The 16,249-nt window shown below is 38.2% G+C and overlaps 1 protein-coding gene across 4 annotated transcripts in view; it reads right to left on the bottom strand.

Moving 5' to 3' along the window:
- The window catches only part of PLA2G4A (phospholipase A2 group IVA), a 154,719-nt gene that overhangs the window by 28,099 nt on the left and 110,371 nt on the right, over positions 1–16,249 (bottom strand). For all 4 annotated transcript variants that reach the window (XM_045811363.2, XM_045811364.2, XM_045811362.2 and 1 more), the window contains 4 exons: positions 11,578–11,715; positions 11,397–11,489; positions 7,715–7,786; positions 1,264–1,506 (listed from right to left, as the gene is read on the bottom strand). In XM_045811363.2, the coding sequence (XP_045667319.1) occupies positions 1,264–1,506; positions 7,715–7,786; positions 11,397–11,489; positions 11,578–11,715 (546 nt within the window). The remainder of the gene's footprint in view (positions 1–1,263; positions 1,507–7,714; positions 7,787–11,396; positions 11,490–11,577; positions 11,716–16,249) is intronic.

Genomic DNA, 16,249 nt, shown 5'->3' with positions numbered 1-16,249 from the left:
CTCTATCACAAACAGACTTTTATCGTTGTTAATATGAAAGGGTACGGATTGCATGCCATACCTCACATCCTAGACTTCGATGCCATAACATAATGTAAAGTATAGTGAGTTTCTAGTCTTCTTGTTTAAAAAACAAGGGAAAACTTTGCTTTTGCAATTTCCTTTCGGCTCAAGCAACAAGTGGAAACAGCACCACCAGAAACACCACCAAACCTAAAGCCATGTCCTAATTTTCACAAATATTTTATAGGCATGATGCTTAACCAGAGAGCAGAAGAAAGGGTTTTGCAAATACTCCACCTACGTTTCTACAGCATCCTGTTGGTGCCCGTAAGCAGAAATGACTGAGAAACGACATCTGGGCAGTTAACGGAAAAATGATGGTCTGATGACGTAGGAAGATTTTAGATGACAGGATCATTATAAGAAAGATTATTATGTATTGATTAGTCACGAAGGCAAATTTAACTTTTAATTTGAAACATGCATGGAACTGAAGAATAAAGGGAATTATTATTCCTTGGAATTTGACAAAGTAACAAACAAGACAGTGAGTGGGATCTTACCAGCTGGCCTTAAGAAAGTTAGCTAACATTTCTGAGAACTGGAGGGACAGGCCCAGGTGCCTCACAGACACTGAGACCGGTGAAGTCAACTCCACTCGGAACCTTGGGTTGCAGGCCCTCCTGTGCACACAGTTGGGCTAAGGACCACGTTAACCAGAGTCCCATATGTGCTGGTTCTGCTGAGACCTGCCCTTTGCCAAGGAAAATACCCACACGGGATTCAAAGGAGGAAATGAGACAGAGGCTACATTTCTGCCACTTCCACTGCCAAGCACGGTTGTGGGGCGTTTGTGGGGGTGATTCTGAAGCGTTTTTGGAATCATTCCTGGAAGCTCAGCCTGGAGCTTTCTCTTCCAAGCCTTCGAACAACTTTGTAAATACCTAATTCCCTACTTTAAACCCCTCTCAGTTAAACAAGGGAGACGGTTTCCTGTTTTCTGAGTGAACCTTGTCCAATACAGAGAGGATCTAAGGTCCCTCCTCAGTGTTTGAGTGAAAATTTTCTACGCTGACGTATCTATGCCACTTCCTGTCCAATGAATATGTTTCTTCCAAAAAAACAGAAGTTTGAATTAAATGGATGTTGCTGTAATTGAGCATAAATGGATAGGTATTGACAATGATCAAAAGGCTTCTCCCTAGAAAGGAATAAAGATCTCCTGGATTAGCTTCCATGGATTATGTTTTGTGTGCTTACCTGCTACGGCTGCATCCAGTTCGTCTTCATCCAATGATTCCTGCGTCATAAAGTCTTTCAGAGGAGACATTGGATAGGATGTATTGAGATTCAAGCCCAACATGAAGTTGTGCACCTTCCCAGCACGTCCTTCTCTGGTATTGAATAAAGTTGAATCACTCACCAAAGCCATTATCATACGATGGACCCAACTTGCTTGATTGTCATTGTGATACTCCCTTTCAGCATCTTCATTTTCAGTGCCTAAGGAAAAAGAGCCAGAACATTATATAGATTCCCACGTCCCTTAAGAAAAACTTTGGATAAATACCTAGTAGCACAATTGCTGGATTGTAGGGTAGCTCTATTTTTAAGTTTTTTTGAGGAACCTCCATATTGTTTTCCAGAGTGGCTACACCAGTTTGCATTCCCACCAACAGTGTAAGGATTCCTCTTTCTCCACATCCTCACCAACACCTGTGGTTTCCTGATTTGTTAATTTTTGCCATTCTGACTGGTGTGAGGTGGTATCTCACCGTGGTTTTTTTTTTTTTTTTTAAGATTTATTTATTTATTTGACACAGAGAGAGACAGCCAGCAAGAGAGGGAACACAAGCAGGGGGAGTGGGAGAGGAAGAAGCAGGCTCATAGCGGAGCAGCCTGATGTGGGGCTCGATCCCAGAACGCCGGGATCACGCCCTGAGCCGAAGGCAGACGCTTAACGACTGAGCCACCCAGGCGCCCCTCACCGTGGTTTTGATTTGTATTTCCCTTGATGCTAAGTGATGTTGAGGAATTTTTTCATGTGTCTGTTGGCCATTTGAAGGGGCACAGACACCTCAGTGTTTATAGCAGCAATGTCCACAATAGCCAAACTATGGAGAAAGCCCAGATGTCCATCAACAGATGAATGGATAAAGAAGATGTGGGGTGTGTGTATGTGTGTGTGTGTGTGTGTGTGTGTGTGTGTGTGTGTGTGTGTATGTGTGTATATATATATATATATATATATGAAATGGAATATTACTCAGCCATCAAAAAGAATGAACTCTTGCCATTTGCAATGGCATGGATGGAACTAGAGCATATTATGCTAAGAGAAATGTCAGTCAGAGAAAGACAAATACCATATGATTTCACTCATATGTGGAATTTTAGAAACAAAAACATGAACATACGGGAAGGGAAGGGAAAATAAGATAAAAACAGAGGAGACAAACCATAAGACACCCTTAACCATAGGAAACGAACTGAGGGTTGCTGGAAGGGAGATGGTAGGGGGATGGGGTAACTGGGTGATGGGCATTAAGGAGGGCAACGTGATGTAATGAGCACTGGGTGTTATATGCAACTGATGAATCACTAAATTCTACCCCTGAAACTAATAATATACTATATGTTAACTAAATTGGTTTTAAAGAAAATTTGTAAAATACCTTTGGCAATTGAATGGTAAGATTAATAGTGAAGCTCTGTGGCTTTTGATTGGACATTTATTTGTCTAACTTACAGTAAATATTTCAGTAATCCTTTTTGTTCTTAAGCTGTTCTTACTTTACTCTTTACCTACAGTCAGTCTGCAGATCGTGTTCTTGATGCGTTACGTGGTCTGTTCTTACATTTCCAGGCAAACTTCTATTCTCGCCTTTCTGGCCTTCCCCAGTCCTTTCCTTCCTTGTGTCTAGCCACACACACACACAGGGAAATTCCACAGGAGCTAATCCTCTCCTCTCCATCACTAAGTTTCCTTCCCTATCCTGTTTAGTAAACATCCAGGAATCATGCAAACTGAGAGAGAGCTGAAGGACTCAACACACATATTTCCTGCTCAGTAAACACTCTACGAACAGTCATTTCATCCTGGCTTATAAAGTTCGGAATTTAAAACCATGTAATTTAAACACATGCCTTAACATGTCTTAAAATTCCGCAATCTTCTGAAAGCAGCAGTTTTAAACGACTTTGTCCTTAAAACCTGTGCACACCTCACCCCTGCTGGGAAGCCACATCGTGGAGCTGCTTAGAACACTGGCTTCAGAATCAGCCTGTCTGGATTGCAATCCTCTCTCCACAGCTTACTAGTGAGGTACCTCTTCTCAGCCTTCGTCTCCTCATCAGGACACCTCGCAGGACTGGTGTGAAGATAAACTGAGATAGTGCATTCATGCGCGTCTCTTAGAAAAATGCTTGGCCTGTCATGTATCATCATAAATTCGTAATCAACACTAGTTAGTAGTAGAGACAAGAGGTGACAGTGGCCGCTGCGTCATCATTATCATCAATATTATTCATTGATAATCCAAGTCCAGGAATGCTGTGCGGTAGAGCATAATTCCACCGGCCTGCATCCCTCTGTTCAGATTTCTGGGGACTCTACATAAATAGACATGCATACATTAAACTGTATGTGTATGTATATGAGAAAAAAGAAAAAGTCTATGTTCAAACTTCATAATTTCTAAGAAATGTTAACTAGACATACATAAAAGCATAATAAATACTTGTTTTTATCTACATAAAGATTAGCTTAACCGAGCTGACTAAATGAATGGATCTTTCAGGAGCCAATTCAGATGACTACATACTCACAAAAAATATATATATTTTTCTACTCCCACACTTCTCCAAAGCCATATATGACAAAAAAATCTTTCACAAGAACAAACTGGGTTTTCAAGTGACTTGATTTAGGGGCACCTGGGTGGCTCAGTCAGTTAAGTGACCGACTCTTGGTTTCAGCTCAGGTCGTGATTTCAGGGTCATGAGATTGAGCCCCACGTCAGGTTCCATGCTTAACTTGGAGTCTAATTGGGACTCATTTTCCCTCTCCCTCTGCCCTTCCCCCCCGAGTTCATGCTCTCTCTTTCTCTCAAATAAATAAATAAATAAATCTTTAAAAAAAATTAAACTGAATGGTTTATATTTTCTGGTTACATAGGATCCGAAGAAGATACCAATTATTTTCCAAAAATTTGGAGCTTCCTCCCACTCCTCCACTTCCTTCTCCTCCTTTTCCTTCTTCTTCCTCCTCCTCCTCCTCCTTTTCCTTCCATCATAATTACCATCATCATCATCATCATTATTGTCATTATTATTAAATAAACCTCACTTCCATACCAAAAGAAGATCTACTTTCCTTAAGAGATATTTGGAAATGGCATCATTTGTGGGACAAACCCAGCAGTCAACAGATAAATGATAATCGACTGCTTTTTAGTTACAATACCAAATAAATTTCTATTTGCATAGCCTTTTACAACTTAATGCCCTTTATATGTATTTGCAGTTTGATAATTGTAACAATTCTGTGAGAGCAGGTAAAATGATGCCAGTATAGATTTGAAGAAACTAAAGTTGAAAATTCCTAAAGACCTTGCTCAAAATCATCTGAGGAAAAAATGAAGAAGCCTCAAGAGAATGAGGAGACAAGCCACAGACTGGGAGAAAATATTTGCAAAAAACACATCTGATAAAGGACTGTTTATCTGACAAAGAACCCTCAGAATTCAACAATAAGAAAACAAATATCCCAATTAAAAAATGGGCAAAGGAACTTAACAGACACCACACCAAGGAGGACATAGAAATGGCGAGTAAACATATGAAGAGATGGTCCACATGATGTCACCAGGGAAATAATGATTAGAACATCAATGAGATAACACTACACACCTACTAGAAACCCCACAATCCTAAACATTGACATCACTGAATGCTGGTGAGGATGTGAAGCAACAGGAACACTCACACATGCTCATGGGAACACAAAACAGGACAGCCACTTTAGAAGTTTTTTACAAACTAAATTAGACCCCCAGCACATGATCCAGCAATCATGTTTCTTGGTTTTCACCCAAAGGAAATGAAAACATATCCACACAAAAATCTGAACATGGATTTTTTTTTTTTAAGATTTTATTTATTTATTTCACAGAGAGAAAGACAGCCAGTGAGAGAGAGAACAAAAGCAAGCAGGGGGAGTGGGAGAGGAAGAAGCAGGCTCCCAGCGGAGGAGCCTGATGTGGGGCTCGATCCCAGAACGCCGGGATCACGCCCTGAGCTGAAGGCAGATGCTTAACAACTGAGCCACCCAGTCACCCCTGAACATGAATGTTTATAGCAGTTTTAATAATGGACAAAACTTGGAAGCAACTAAGATGTCCTTCAATAGGTGAATGGATAAATAAACTGGTACATTCAGACCATGGAATGTTATTCAGTGCTTAAGAAAAAAAAAAAAGAGCTATGAAGCCATGAAAAGACATGGAGGAAACTCAAATGCACATTACTAAGCGAAAGAAGCCTATCTGAAAAGGCTGCATACTGTATGATCCCAACAATCTGACGTACTAGAAAAGGCGAAGCCGTGGAGACAGTAGAAAGAAAGTGGTTGTCAGACGTTGGGGTGGGGGACAGAGGAAGAAATAAACCGCACAGAGGGGTGCTTCGGGCAGTGAAACTACTCTGGTAGGCACATGTCAGTCTACATTTGCGAAAGCCTCTAGAATATACGATATCAAGAGTAAACCCTTAAGTTTGGACTTTGGGTGATAAGGATGTGTCAATGTGGTTTCATAGATTGTAATAAATATACCACTCTGATATAGATGTTGATAGTGGGGGAGGCTCTGTGTGTGGGGTGCAAGAAATATATGGGAACTCTCTGTTCTTTCTGCTCAATTTTGTTGTGAATCTAAAATTACTCCAAAAATTTTATTTAAAAGGAAAAAATGAATATTAAGAACTAGTAAGAAATCCCTAAGAACATCCTGAATCTCATTCTCCCATCTAGGTTGGTACTAAAACAAAAGTAGGCATGTACAAAGGGCCTTTGAACTTCTCAGCCTTAAGATAACCAGAGGTGATCAAATGTACCAACCATCTATAGCAATTTCCTTAATAATTAACAAGCCATTATTACACCTACCTGACAGTCCCTCTATTAATACACACTAATTCTAAAAATGTTAGGCATAGGGGCGCCTGGGTGGCACAGCGGTTAAGCGTCTGCCTTCGGCTCAGGGCGTGATCCCGGTGTTCTGGGATCGAGCCCCACATCAGGCTCCTCCGCTATGAGCCTGCTTCTTCCTCTCCCACTCCCCCTGCTTGTGTTCCCTCTCTCACTGGCTGTCTCTCTCTCTGTCTAATAAATAAATAAAATCTTAAAAAAAAATAAATAAATAAAAATAAATAAATAAAAATAAAAATGTTAGGCATATACTGTCTATTCCCTTTGTAATGGCCAGCACCCTTCATTAAAAGGAAATTCAAAATTAAAAAAAAAAAAAAAGACCCAAACAACTAAAAAAATTAAAGTAAAAACAGGAAGGAGACAGAATGAGGACTGAGTTCTTTCCAGGCCAGGGTTCTTTCATGGTTCCTGCCTAATATAGGAATTGGGCCAATCACAGGCTTCCTGAAGCAGCAGGACAGTGGGCAAATAGGGACTGAAGAGGAGACTGGGAGCAGCGGCTAAACCTCGTGCCTGGTCAAAAGTTTTGTCTGCCCAGGGAAGGGTTAATTTTTTAAATTTTACAAGAAACTACAGGCCAGCCAAACTGTGGGCTTGTGTAGCTGCATTTCCCAGAGAAGCTACCCTTCCTCTAGTTTATACAAACCCATCTTACGAGGAGGTCACGGCCCCGCAGTGAAAAGAGAATTTTAATTTTAATTTTAATGTTGATTCAGCAAGGATAAAACAGGCTCTTCCAATATCTACACCGTGGCGGGAGGAATTCATGAATTTAGAGCAAAAAAAGCATTTAATACCTTCTAAAATTTAGATGGTCACATTCACACGATTGTAGGATGTTTACCCAGTTATTATAAAATGTAGAATCACTCCACTTTCCCACATAACACTTGCAACAAATATCCCCGATCCTCACCTTATCCCTGCCCCGTGATCCACACCAAGCTGAAAACTGCCTTGTCAAAATGTGAAAGAACTCATTTACACTTAGAAATAACATCAACGATAAAAAGTTCTTGATAATTCTACCCCACTTCGTCACCAATCTCTTCCTAAGAGGTGGATTGCTGACCATGGGATAAGGCTCAGGAATGGACTGAGAATAATTGTTCACATGATACTTTATTAATAACAAAATTTTTACAGATGAAATTTTAATTTTTTAAAGCCACGGAAAAATGTTCCCATATCACAATTTTCATGCCAAGAAGCCTGGTGCTGTAATCGGACTTGGAATTTGGTATTTCAATCATCCCAGTTTATTCTCCATTTGTTCCATGGATACTATTTTGAGGTATTAAAAAGAAAAGCATAAGGGATATTTATATTGGCATATTTTATTATATACACAGCATCAATTATCTCTGTGAACCAAAAGCGACCATACTCTCTATCACTCCGTGGCTTAAGCAGAGACCACCATTAGCATCTTGAGCGAGGAATCGGACACAACACGTAGTTCCTTTCCTAATGGACCCCTGCCAGAGAAGATTCTCTTACCTTTGGGTTCTTGTGATTCATCATCGCTATCTGAGCTGTCATTACTCACAATATGCTCTGCTGTAATATTTTCTGCGGGGAAAAAACCAGAACAGTTGAAGGATCTCAGGTGTCAAGACTCACAATTAAATTTACTGTAAGGAAGAAATCTCAGGAAAACCACCAAGTGAGAGCTACCGAGTTTACTAGTGTAAACTTAGATCAATTTAGTACTGAAATTTATTAGTTTTACTAGTATTTTAAAATTTCTCATTGGACCACAAAATTTCCCAGGACAGGAAAAATTAGTTTAAAACTACTCATTCATGATTTAAAGGAGAGAATTTTATTTGTTTGTCTTAAACCTGACAGAAAGAATAACTTGGTTGTAGCTCCTTGTTATACTAAAAAGGTATATTTTTCTGCAATGAAATATTTTTAAGTAGTGTTTAGGAGGGTAAATGTAGGGTAAAACCAAAATCCACAGGGGACCACAGAACAATTCCTTCAAAATGAATGAAAACTACTAACATAAGGTATCTTTTGATTTTCAATAATACTGAAAATTGTTGAAAGGTGTCTTTTGGTGTCAAGAATTTGGTGTCAAGAATTATTAAGAGGGCAGTTATAAAAACTGAAATAGAAACCATAAATCCTTAACACTTAAAACAAAGACGGGAGTAAAATCCACATAATAACTAGTTGTTTTTTTCCAAGTAAAAATTACCTAAACTATGGAGTACACAGACCATTCTTATCATCAGCATTTGTAGAAAAATCAGACCTTCTTTGGACACTGACATGAAACCACTTTCTATATAGTGACTTTTTCTTCTCCCAGTCAGAATTTTTTTATTTTAAAAAACATGACTCTGAATTTATAATTTTCACTGATAGAATCATTTTAAGGCTTTAAACTCAGAGAAACAGACTCTAAATTTATAATTTTCAGTGACAGAATCATTTGGGGGCTTTAAACTTGGAGAAGTCTACGTATAACATTTAGTTTCCCCTTATTGCTCTGCATATGTTTATTATACCTACATAAATGTCATATACGTGAACGACTGAGGGTATATAATGGAAGGCTTTTAAATGCTTGAGGTAGTAGGCTGACTTTAATTTTTAGATTTATTTTACCGGCATGATTACACATATGAAATTCAATAAAAGATAATGTTTGTGGGCTAATATTATTTATTTCATTTCGTAACTATTATAGAAAGTAGTTTTGTTGTATAGAAGAGGGGGTGTTAAGAAATGATCTGCTCTAGGTGTAGGCATGTATTTTAGCAGAACAAAATTTTCTTCCTGTAAGCATTTCTTTTCTTTTCTTTTCTCTCTTCTCCTTTTCTTTCTTTCTTTCTTTCTTTCTTTCTTTCTTTCTTTCTTTCTTTCTTTCTTTCTTTCTTTCTTTCTCTTTCTCTTTTTTGGGTCATATTATATACTCTCACTTAAGTAAACGGTTCCAAAAAAAAAAAAAGGTTCACCAAAACACTATCTTTTTTGTAAAGATATTTTCAAGAGATGAATAGCTAAATATTTGAATGTATCTATTTTCCATCACTACAGTATAACATAGCTCCATCTGTCCAAAAGCACAGGTTGCTTACATTCAAAATTCCTTGAGAATGTAAAGAATTTCATTTAGAGTTATCAGATTATGGTCCAATTTACCATAATGTCTTTCTTCAGAAGGGAGGAAGCAAACACAGAAACCATCTCTGAGCACCCCATGAAGAGGTAGACTTTGGTCAACTGGTGGATGAAAGAGTCACCAGGCGTCTTCGGATTCCCCTCAGTCACCTCTCTGGTCTCATTTCTGGAAACCCTTACCTAATCTGAGGTAACACGCATCCTGCTGGCCGGTGGATCTCAAGTACACAATATTCCCCCTCAGTCTGACACACAGGACAAGTAAATAGGCTGCCAAACCACTGGCCCCAAAGGAAACATCTCACAATAAAGAATATTCTGAAGACTACTTAGTGTAAACACTCTCCTTTTCCTTGGCCTTCAGCCATTGTCTCACCCACCTCAGATCTGTTATTTCAGTCCTATTCTCTTCCTGCCATAGGAGAAGAAAATAACAAGTCCTAGGTTTATCTAGATTATTCAACAGAAAAGGAAGCCTCATAACATGTGCTCCATCTGTCCTTTTTCTCTTTTCTTCTGAAATCTTCATAAAATTTTGAGAACAGTTAGTTATTTCCATAAAATTAGAGTCATGAACAGGCTATTTATCCATGTGGGGTATAATGTTCCTTAAAAAAAAGTCAAGCCAGAGCATTTCAGCAATAGACACTTGGCCTCGTGGTTACTCTTGAGAGAATGGGGCTCTGTAGTTAAGGCTGGAGCAGGCTCCAAAGTTCCAGCTAGCTTGGCTGCTTGCTAACTGAGTGCTGCTCAGAGGACAGGAGCAGGTTCAAGCACAAAGTGCTTTCTTTATTGTTTTTATTTTTATTTTAACATCGTTGGTGCTAGTGCAATCATAAGATCACTTCTCCATGACTTATGAAGAACTACCCAAAAATACAAATGATATATAGAAGAAAATGTTAAGGACTTGGAAAACTGCTGTGCCCTTAATATCAATATCAAATAGCTAAAATCGATTTTGCAGGAGGAATGATAACACTACTTAGAAGCCAATCTGTAGTGTATTAATTAATGTTACAACTGTGGGGGGCGTTGCATATAAAGCTTAATTAAATCAACTGTCACTGCCTGGAAAAACTAAGGGCAGCTTGTCAAAAAAAAAAAAAAATCCTACATTAAGTTTTTTACATGCAAGTATTCTTCAAATGAATTGATTGTTGAAAAAGTCATTTATGTTCTTCTGTGAACATAGTTGTGTGATACTTCACGGTCAGAGAAGAGGTAGTAGGTAGTTAGTATGCTGATAATCGACAGGACCCTCCTCCCCAGCCCCCGCCGGGCTGGCCCCACAATCAGATTTAGCACATTCACTGCTGCTTCCCACAACCAGTCTAAATAGCCATGAGGAAACAGGGGCAAGGGGGTTGGGGGCGCTGGATGTATGTTTCATTTTGTTTGCTTTGAGTCAAACTTACTCATCGGCGACAACCAATGTTCCTGTCATTAACCTTATAACCAAGGAAAACCACGGGTCCTCAGTTGAGTCTCCTTTTTCAAGTTTTGTAAATATTATAATTTATTATGGGCCATGGCGTTAGATTTAAAGAAAATCATTAGTGTTAATTTATTAGATGTAATTTGAAATATCATTTCCTCCGTTTTCGTATGACTTAGCTATAGGAAGCTAACAGACTAGTGAGTTAGTAATTAAGAGGTAGGCGAGCCGGCAAGAATGAATTTAAGTATCACACTGTGTTCAACTGCTGACGAATCCAATCTCTGAAAAGCAAACCCTATTGATAAAAGGAGTATTCTCTAATGTGAGCAGTATGTTTAGATATATAATGACTAAGAGGAATGAAGACGCTCCAGTTAAAACTTATTCTTAGGAATCAATAGTTCTTACGAATTTCAAAACCTCAGTGTCAGAGTCCTAAGAAGTAATATACAGATGATTCTTGGGAAATACTTAGGTTGATTTAACTAAGTTATTGGTAACTTTAGAACAACTACAATCTTAACGGTGATTTAATTGTCTATATAGGCGTGTTAAAATTTATCAATTTAACACAGTATGATCAACAGAAACATGTTTTAATAATACCTAATTCTTCCTCCATTGTAGAACCTTTATTTTGTGAGCCAGAAACTCCCAAGACTCTGTTGAACAATATAGAAAAGGCACTGCCCCAGACACCTACAATAAAGCAGAAATGGAGAATAACTTAGAATGCACTGAGATTTAAAACAGTCAAGGAAACAAATGGTAGATTTTGATCACTTACCCATTAAGAAATGCAAGGGGTTTTCTTCGTATTTCTTCACAACTGTTCCCATAAAAAATTTGCTTCCAAATAAGTCAGGAGCCATAAAAGTACCATATTTAGCCATGCCAATCTCATATGGGCTAAATTCAACCCAATCTGAAAGCATTTTAAAAAAGTGCAATCCGTTAAAGGAAAATACTACAGAAATGGGCACAAAGATCGCTTCCAACAATGCCTTGATCATTTTCATTTATTTAAAATATTTTTAAAAAATTAACCGAATGCCTATTATGTATATAGCACTGTATAGAAGTTGGGGGAAAACAGCTTATTGAGATGAAAACACAAAAGGATCCCTTCCAATTTGTACAAACTGAGTATCTTTTGCATTTAAAAGCTCAGACATCTTTTATGAAGTCCATCTTAATCCTAAAGAATGGAAAACAGAAAACTGCAAACTCAGATGTAAAATCCATGAAGGAGATAGAAGAAATTAAACTCTGATAACACAAGCAGATTATGAAATGGAAGAAAGTATTTTCTAACATTTGCCTTTTCTTCCTCTTTCTTTAATTTTGTTTATTAATCATTCTTGTGACTCAAGATTATAATGCAAAGTTTTACGTTGAGTGTCTTAAGAAATACATGGTAATAGGGTCAAGAGAGCATACTTTCTGGGAGTTGAGGCTATGGAGCCAGACCCCTGGGTTCAAATTCATTTTGCTCCTCACCAACTATTCAAGCTTTGGCAGATTACTTGTGTTCTTTGTGTTTTAGTTCCTTAATCTATAGAACGTGAATAAAATCAGGAGATTGTAGAATTGTTGTGAAAATCTAATGGGTATAGAAATGTAAAGAACTTAGAAGAGGGCATAGCACATTTCAATCACTCTACAAATGGTAGCCACTATTAGATTTCATATATATCCGTGACTATCACTGTGTCTAATGATGCATCCAAAAAGAATTCCTGGTTTCTGATTCCTGCTTCCCACACTTGCTACCCTTGTTCATCCACTTCCTGGTAAATGGTACTACTTTGCAGATATTCATACCACTATTCATACTTTATCCTTAACAGTTCTTTTCCGTTTATATCTTACATACAAAAACTCAAGTTCTGTAGGCTCTCTTATCGGATATGGTTAGAAACAGGCTGCTTATCTATTTGTCCACCATGGGCCACCATCCATTTATACCCTACTGGTACAAGCTGCCATACTCTCTTTCCTGGATCTCCACAATAGTCTTGTAAAACATCTCTTCTCTATTCCCCTGCTTTCTTTTTGATACTTGTAGCAAGAACGAATTTTTAAAAACAGAAATCCCAGCACACTAATGACAGCTGAAAACTTTCCAACAGCTTCCCTTTACACTGAACATAAAACTGTGGTCAACAAGGCTTCATGATGGTCTTGCTGGTGCTCCCTGACCTCATGTCCTAACCAATCTCCCATTATGTTAGTCTTGTTCTTTCTGCTTCAGCCACACAAGTCTTCTTAATGTTCCTCAAAGAGAAAGCTCCATGACACCTCAGTGCCTTTATGCTTGCTATTGCCTTATGCAATTACAAGGCTTGCTCCTTCTTAACCTTTAGTTCAAGGTCCAATTTCATTGGCCACTTCCTGTAAAGTCCCACAACCATCCACCCTTGCTTAACCTGTAACCCTCTGCTCTCCTTTAACCCCCCTCCCTTCTGAAATCATTCCATGCCTATCCAAACAATCCAAAATCCAAGGAACCCAAAAATCCACAAACTTTTCTGCTGTTCATTTGGTGGTAAAGTCTGACCTGAATTCATTCAGCAGAGAAAAGTCTTGAAATGATGTGAGGTTTAATTTTTATTTATCTCACTAAATACGAATATTGACACATCCTATTAATCACTCTTTTTGACTATGAGATCTGAGGGCGATATTATGTAACATACAATGTAAGTATTTTTTTAACTTTAAAATCTAAAATATTCTGAATTCCAAGACATCAATCCCCAAAGTTTTAGAAAAGGGACTGTGGATGTATATTTATTGTTTACTCAGTGGCAGATCGTAACGCTCTACTTTTGTCAAGGAAGTTATGAAATCACGGTTGGGATGAGAACACATTATAATTCATTTCCAATCAAAGCCAAGTGGTGCATACACCTTTCATCAGAAAGTGGTGTGTTTTATAATGATTTACATGCAGTTAGCGAGATATGACTAGCAATGAATCACAGGTTGCTAGGAAAATTCTGTATCACTACAAGTAATTTCCCATCTCTGAATTTCATCCCCTTATCTTGGGTACTGAAACACAATGATTTCTCGAGTAATGTCTTCTTTATTCATGCTCTGGTGTGCACACAGGAATTACATTCTCAAGGTAAGCTTGCTCTCTAGTCCTTACTGAAGGACTCACCATAGCAGTATGTGACTATTATTCTTTTTGCTGTTTACTCACACATTTCAAATTGAGCCTTTCTCTTGTACCTCCATCTGCTCGTTTCCAACTTCCTCTTGCGCATTTACACTCAGACACACTGTCATCACATCCCACTGTGTTTACCTGGAAAGGAACTCATCATCCTTCCTCCCAGTCTAGCTTACCTGTTTCCGTAAACCACGCTCTTATAGCCCCGAAAAGGAATTTTAAATAATTCAGTTTAAAAAACTGAAAGCCCTCTTTTACTCACTCATATCAAACCCATTCGTTACCACCTCTCGCTGGTAACCTTTGGGCTTTTTATATCCACCTTCATCTCTTCTTATCAGGATCTCCCTGGTTCCAGGACCTTATTACAAAAGCACAGTGATAGGCTGCTTTCCGTTTCTTTCCTTGCTAATCTACACCCACATGAATCACCAAAATACTTTTTTCCCCCAAACACACTACTTAAACAATTTTATGGCGCTGCCCCAAAACACCAAATATTTCCCATTATCATTATAATTGAATAAAAAGATTTCTGTCTGGAATTCAAATCTTTCTATAACTTGACACTAAGAGTTTTCCCAAATGTACCACCTACCTTCACCAACTCATACTAAGGCTAGTTTCCTTTTACTGCTCTCCAAATCCTACTTTCGGCTCCCCTTCTGAAAATTTTCTCATGCTATTTCACACAAAGAGGACTATTTACCTCCCCTGACAGTCCTTTCCATGTTCAACCGAAGACTGACTTCTGTCACCCACATGAAGTCTTTCTTATGACTGTACTAAATCTCTATGATATCTTACTCTACGTCAGTTCTACACACTTTAAGAGATCATAATATTCTATGTGTACGGCTCACTCGTTTTCCATGTTTTATTTTTGTCTTTTTTTTTTAAGTTTTTCTTGTTCTTTTTAAAAATTTTTTTTAAAGATTTTTATTTATTTATTTGACAGAGAGATACAGCAAGAGAGGGAACACAAGCAGGGGGAGTGGGAGAGGGAGAAGCAGGCTTCCCTCTGAGCAGGGAGCCCGAGGCGGGGCGCTCGATCCCAGGACCTTGGAATCATGACCTGAGCGGAAGGCAGACGCTTAATGACTGTGCCACCCAGGCGCCCCTATTTTTGTCTTGTTAATGGGATTGTAACTTTTCTGAAGAATAATACTATGTATTTACTCTTACAGTATCTGTCAAAGAATTTAACACGACGCTGAGTCCATAAGTTGTGCTCAATAAATGCAATTTACTGACCAACGGAAATGTAAAAATGAAAGCACTGTAGTGAAGTGAAGGAGTCAAAAAATATTTAACAGTTTAAACAACTATTGTTTATTTGTTTAAAATCTTCAAAAGAGGAAAATGTTTAAAACTACTCTAAAGGGAAGAAAAACATTCTCTGATATTGTGGAAATAAAGTTGATAAAAACTTCTGTAAGCTAAGATAATTTGGTTGACTTTTAAAAATATTATTCAGATAATATTTCAACTCCCCGCCCCCGAATATCCATTTTTAATCTAAGCAAACTTTAAAGGAATTAAGTATAGACATATCTCTTTTTTCCCCCCTTCAATAACCCAAGCTACTTGAAGCTTCGTAACATAACACCTTTGAATCTCTTATCTGGGTGCAAGATCCAAATAACTAATGCTGGATGGCTTTGTCCAGCTCTGTTGGAAGAAACAGCTTTGAACCTTCTTATCGTAACAGCTTAACAATGAAGGTTAATGGTGTCTCTCTCATCCCCGTAACAGCATCGCAGTGAGGCAGATGGCCCAAATCAGACACATCAAGGTCAAAAGGTACATAGACCAGCCTTTCCCACTCTAGCTGAACCCAAAACATTCACTTGCTCTTTAATGATTGTGGTCGGATTTTTCCACTGAGAATGGCTACTGCTTCAAAGTTCAGAATATAAAAAGATGACTCTTAAAATGTCATAACAATCATAACAATAGTAACGACACTATATTTTATGTCTCTTTATGATGTTCCATCTTCTGTGATTGTCTTAATAGCTCCGTAAGATACACCTGATGTTTATTAATATCCTTTTTTTTTAATAATGAGGAAAATCGGAATCAGAGAGATAAATAACCCGCCTAAGGTATTTCAGCTTAGAAATAAGACAAGGCTTCCAAATTAGTCTAGTGCTTGTTTGACCATATCATAATGGTTTTGGGGTAAAATGGCTTATTTGGCTAGGCACAGATTCGACTAGCATACTAGTAGGATTTATCAACCTATCTGCAAACATTCCAAGACCTCACAAAACAA

Source organism: Ursus americanus, chromosome 2 (assembly GCF_024610735.1).
Source record: "Ursus americanus isolate L20-20 chromosome 2, mUrsAme1.1.p, whole genome shotgun sequence".
Taxonomy (NCBI): Eukaryota; Metazoa; Chordata; class Mammalia; order Carnivora; family Ursidae; genus Ursus; species Ursus americanus.
The sequence above is the reverse complement of the archived record's forward strand: the minus strand, read 5'-3'. Positions and strand labels throughout refer to the sequence as shown.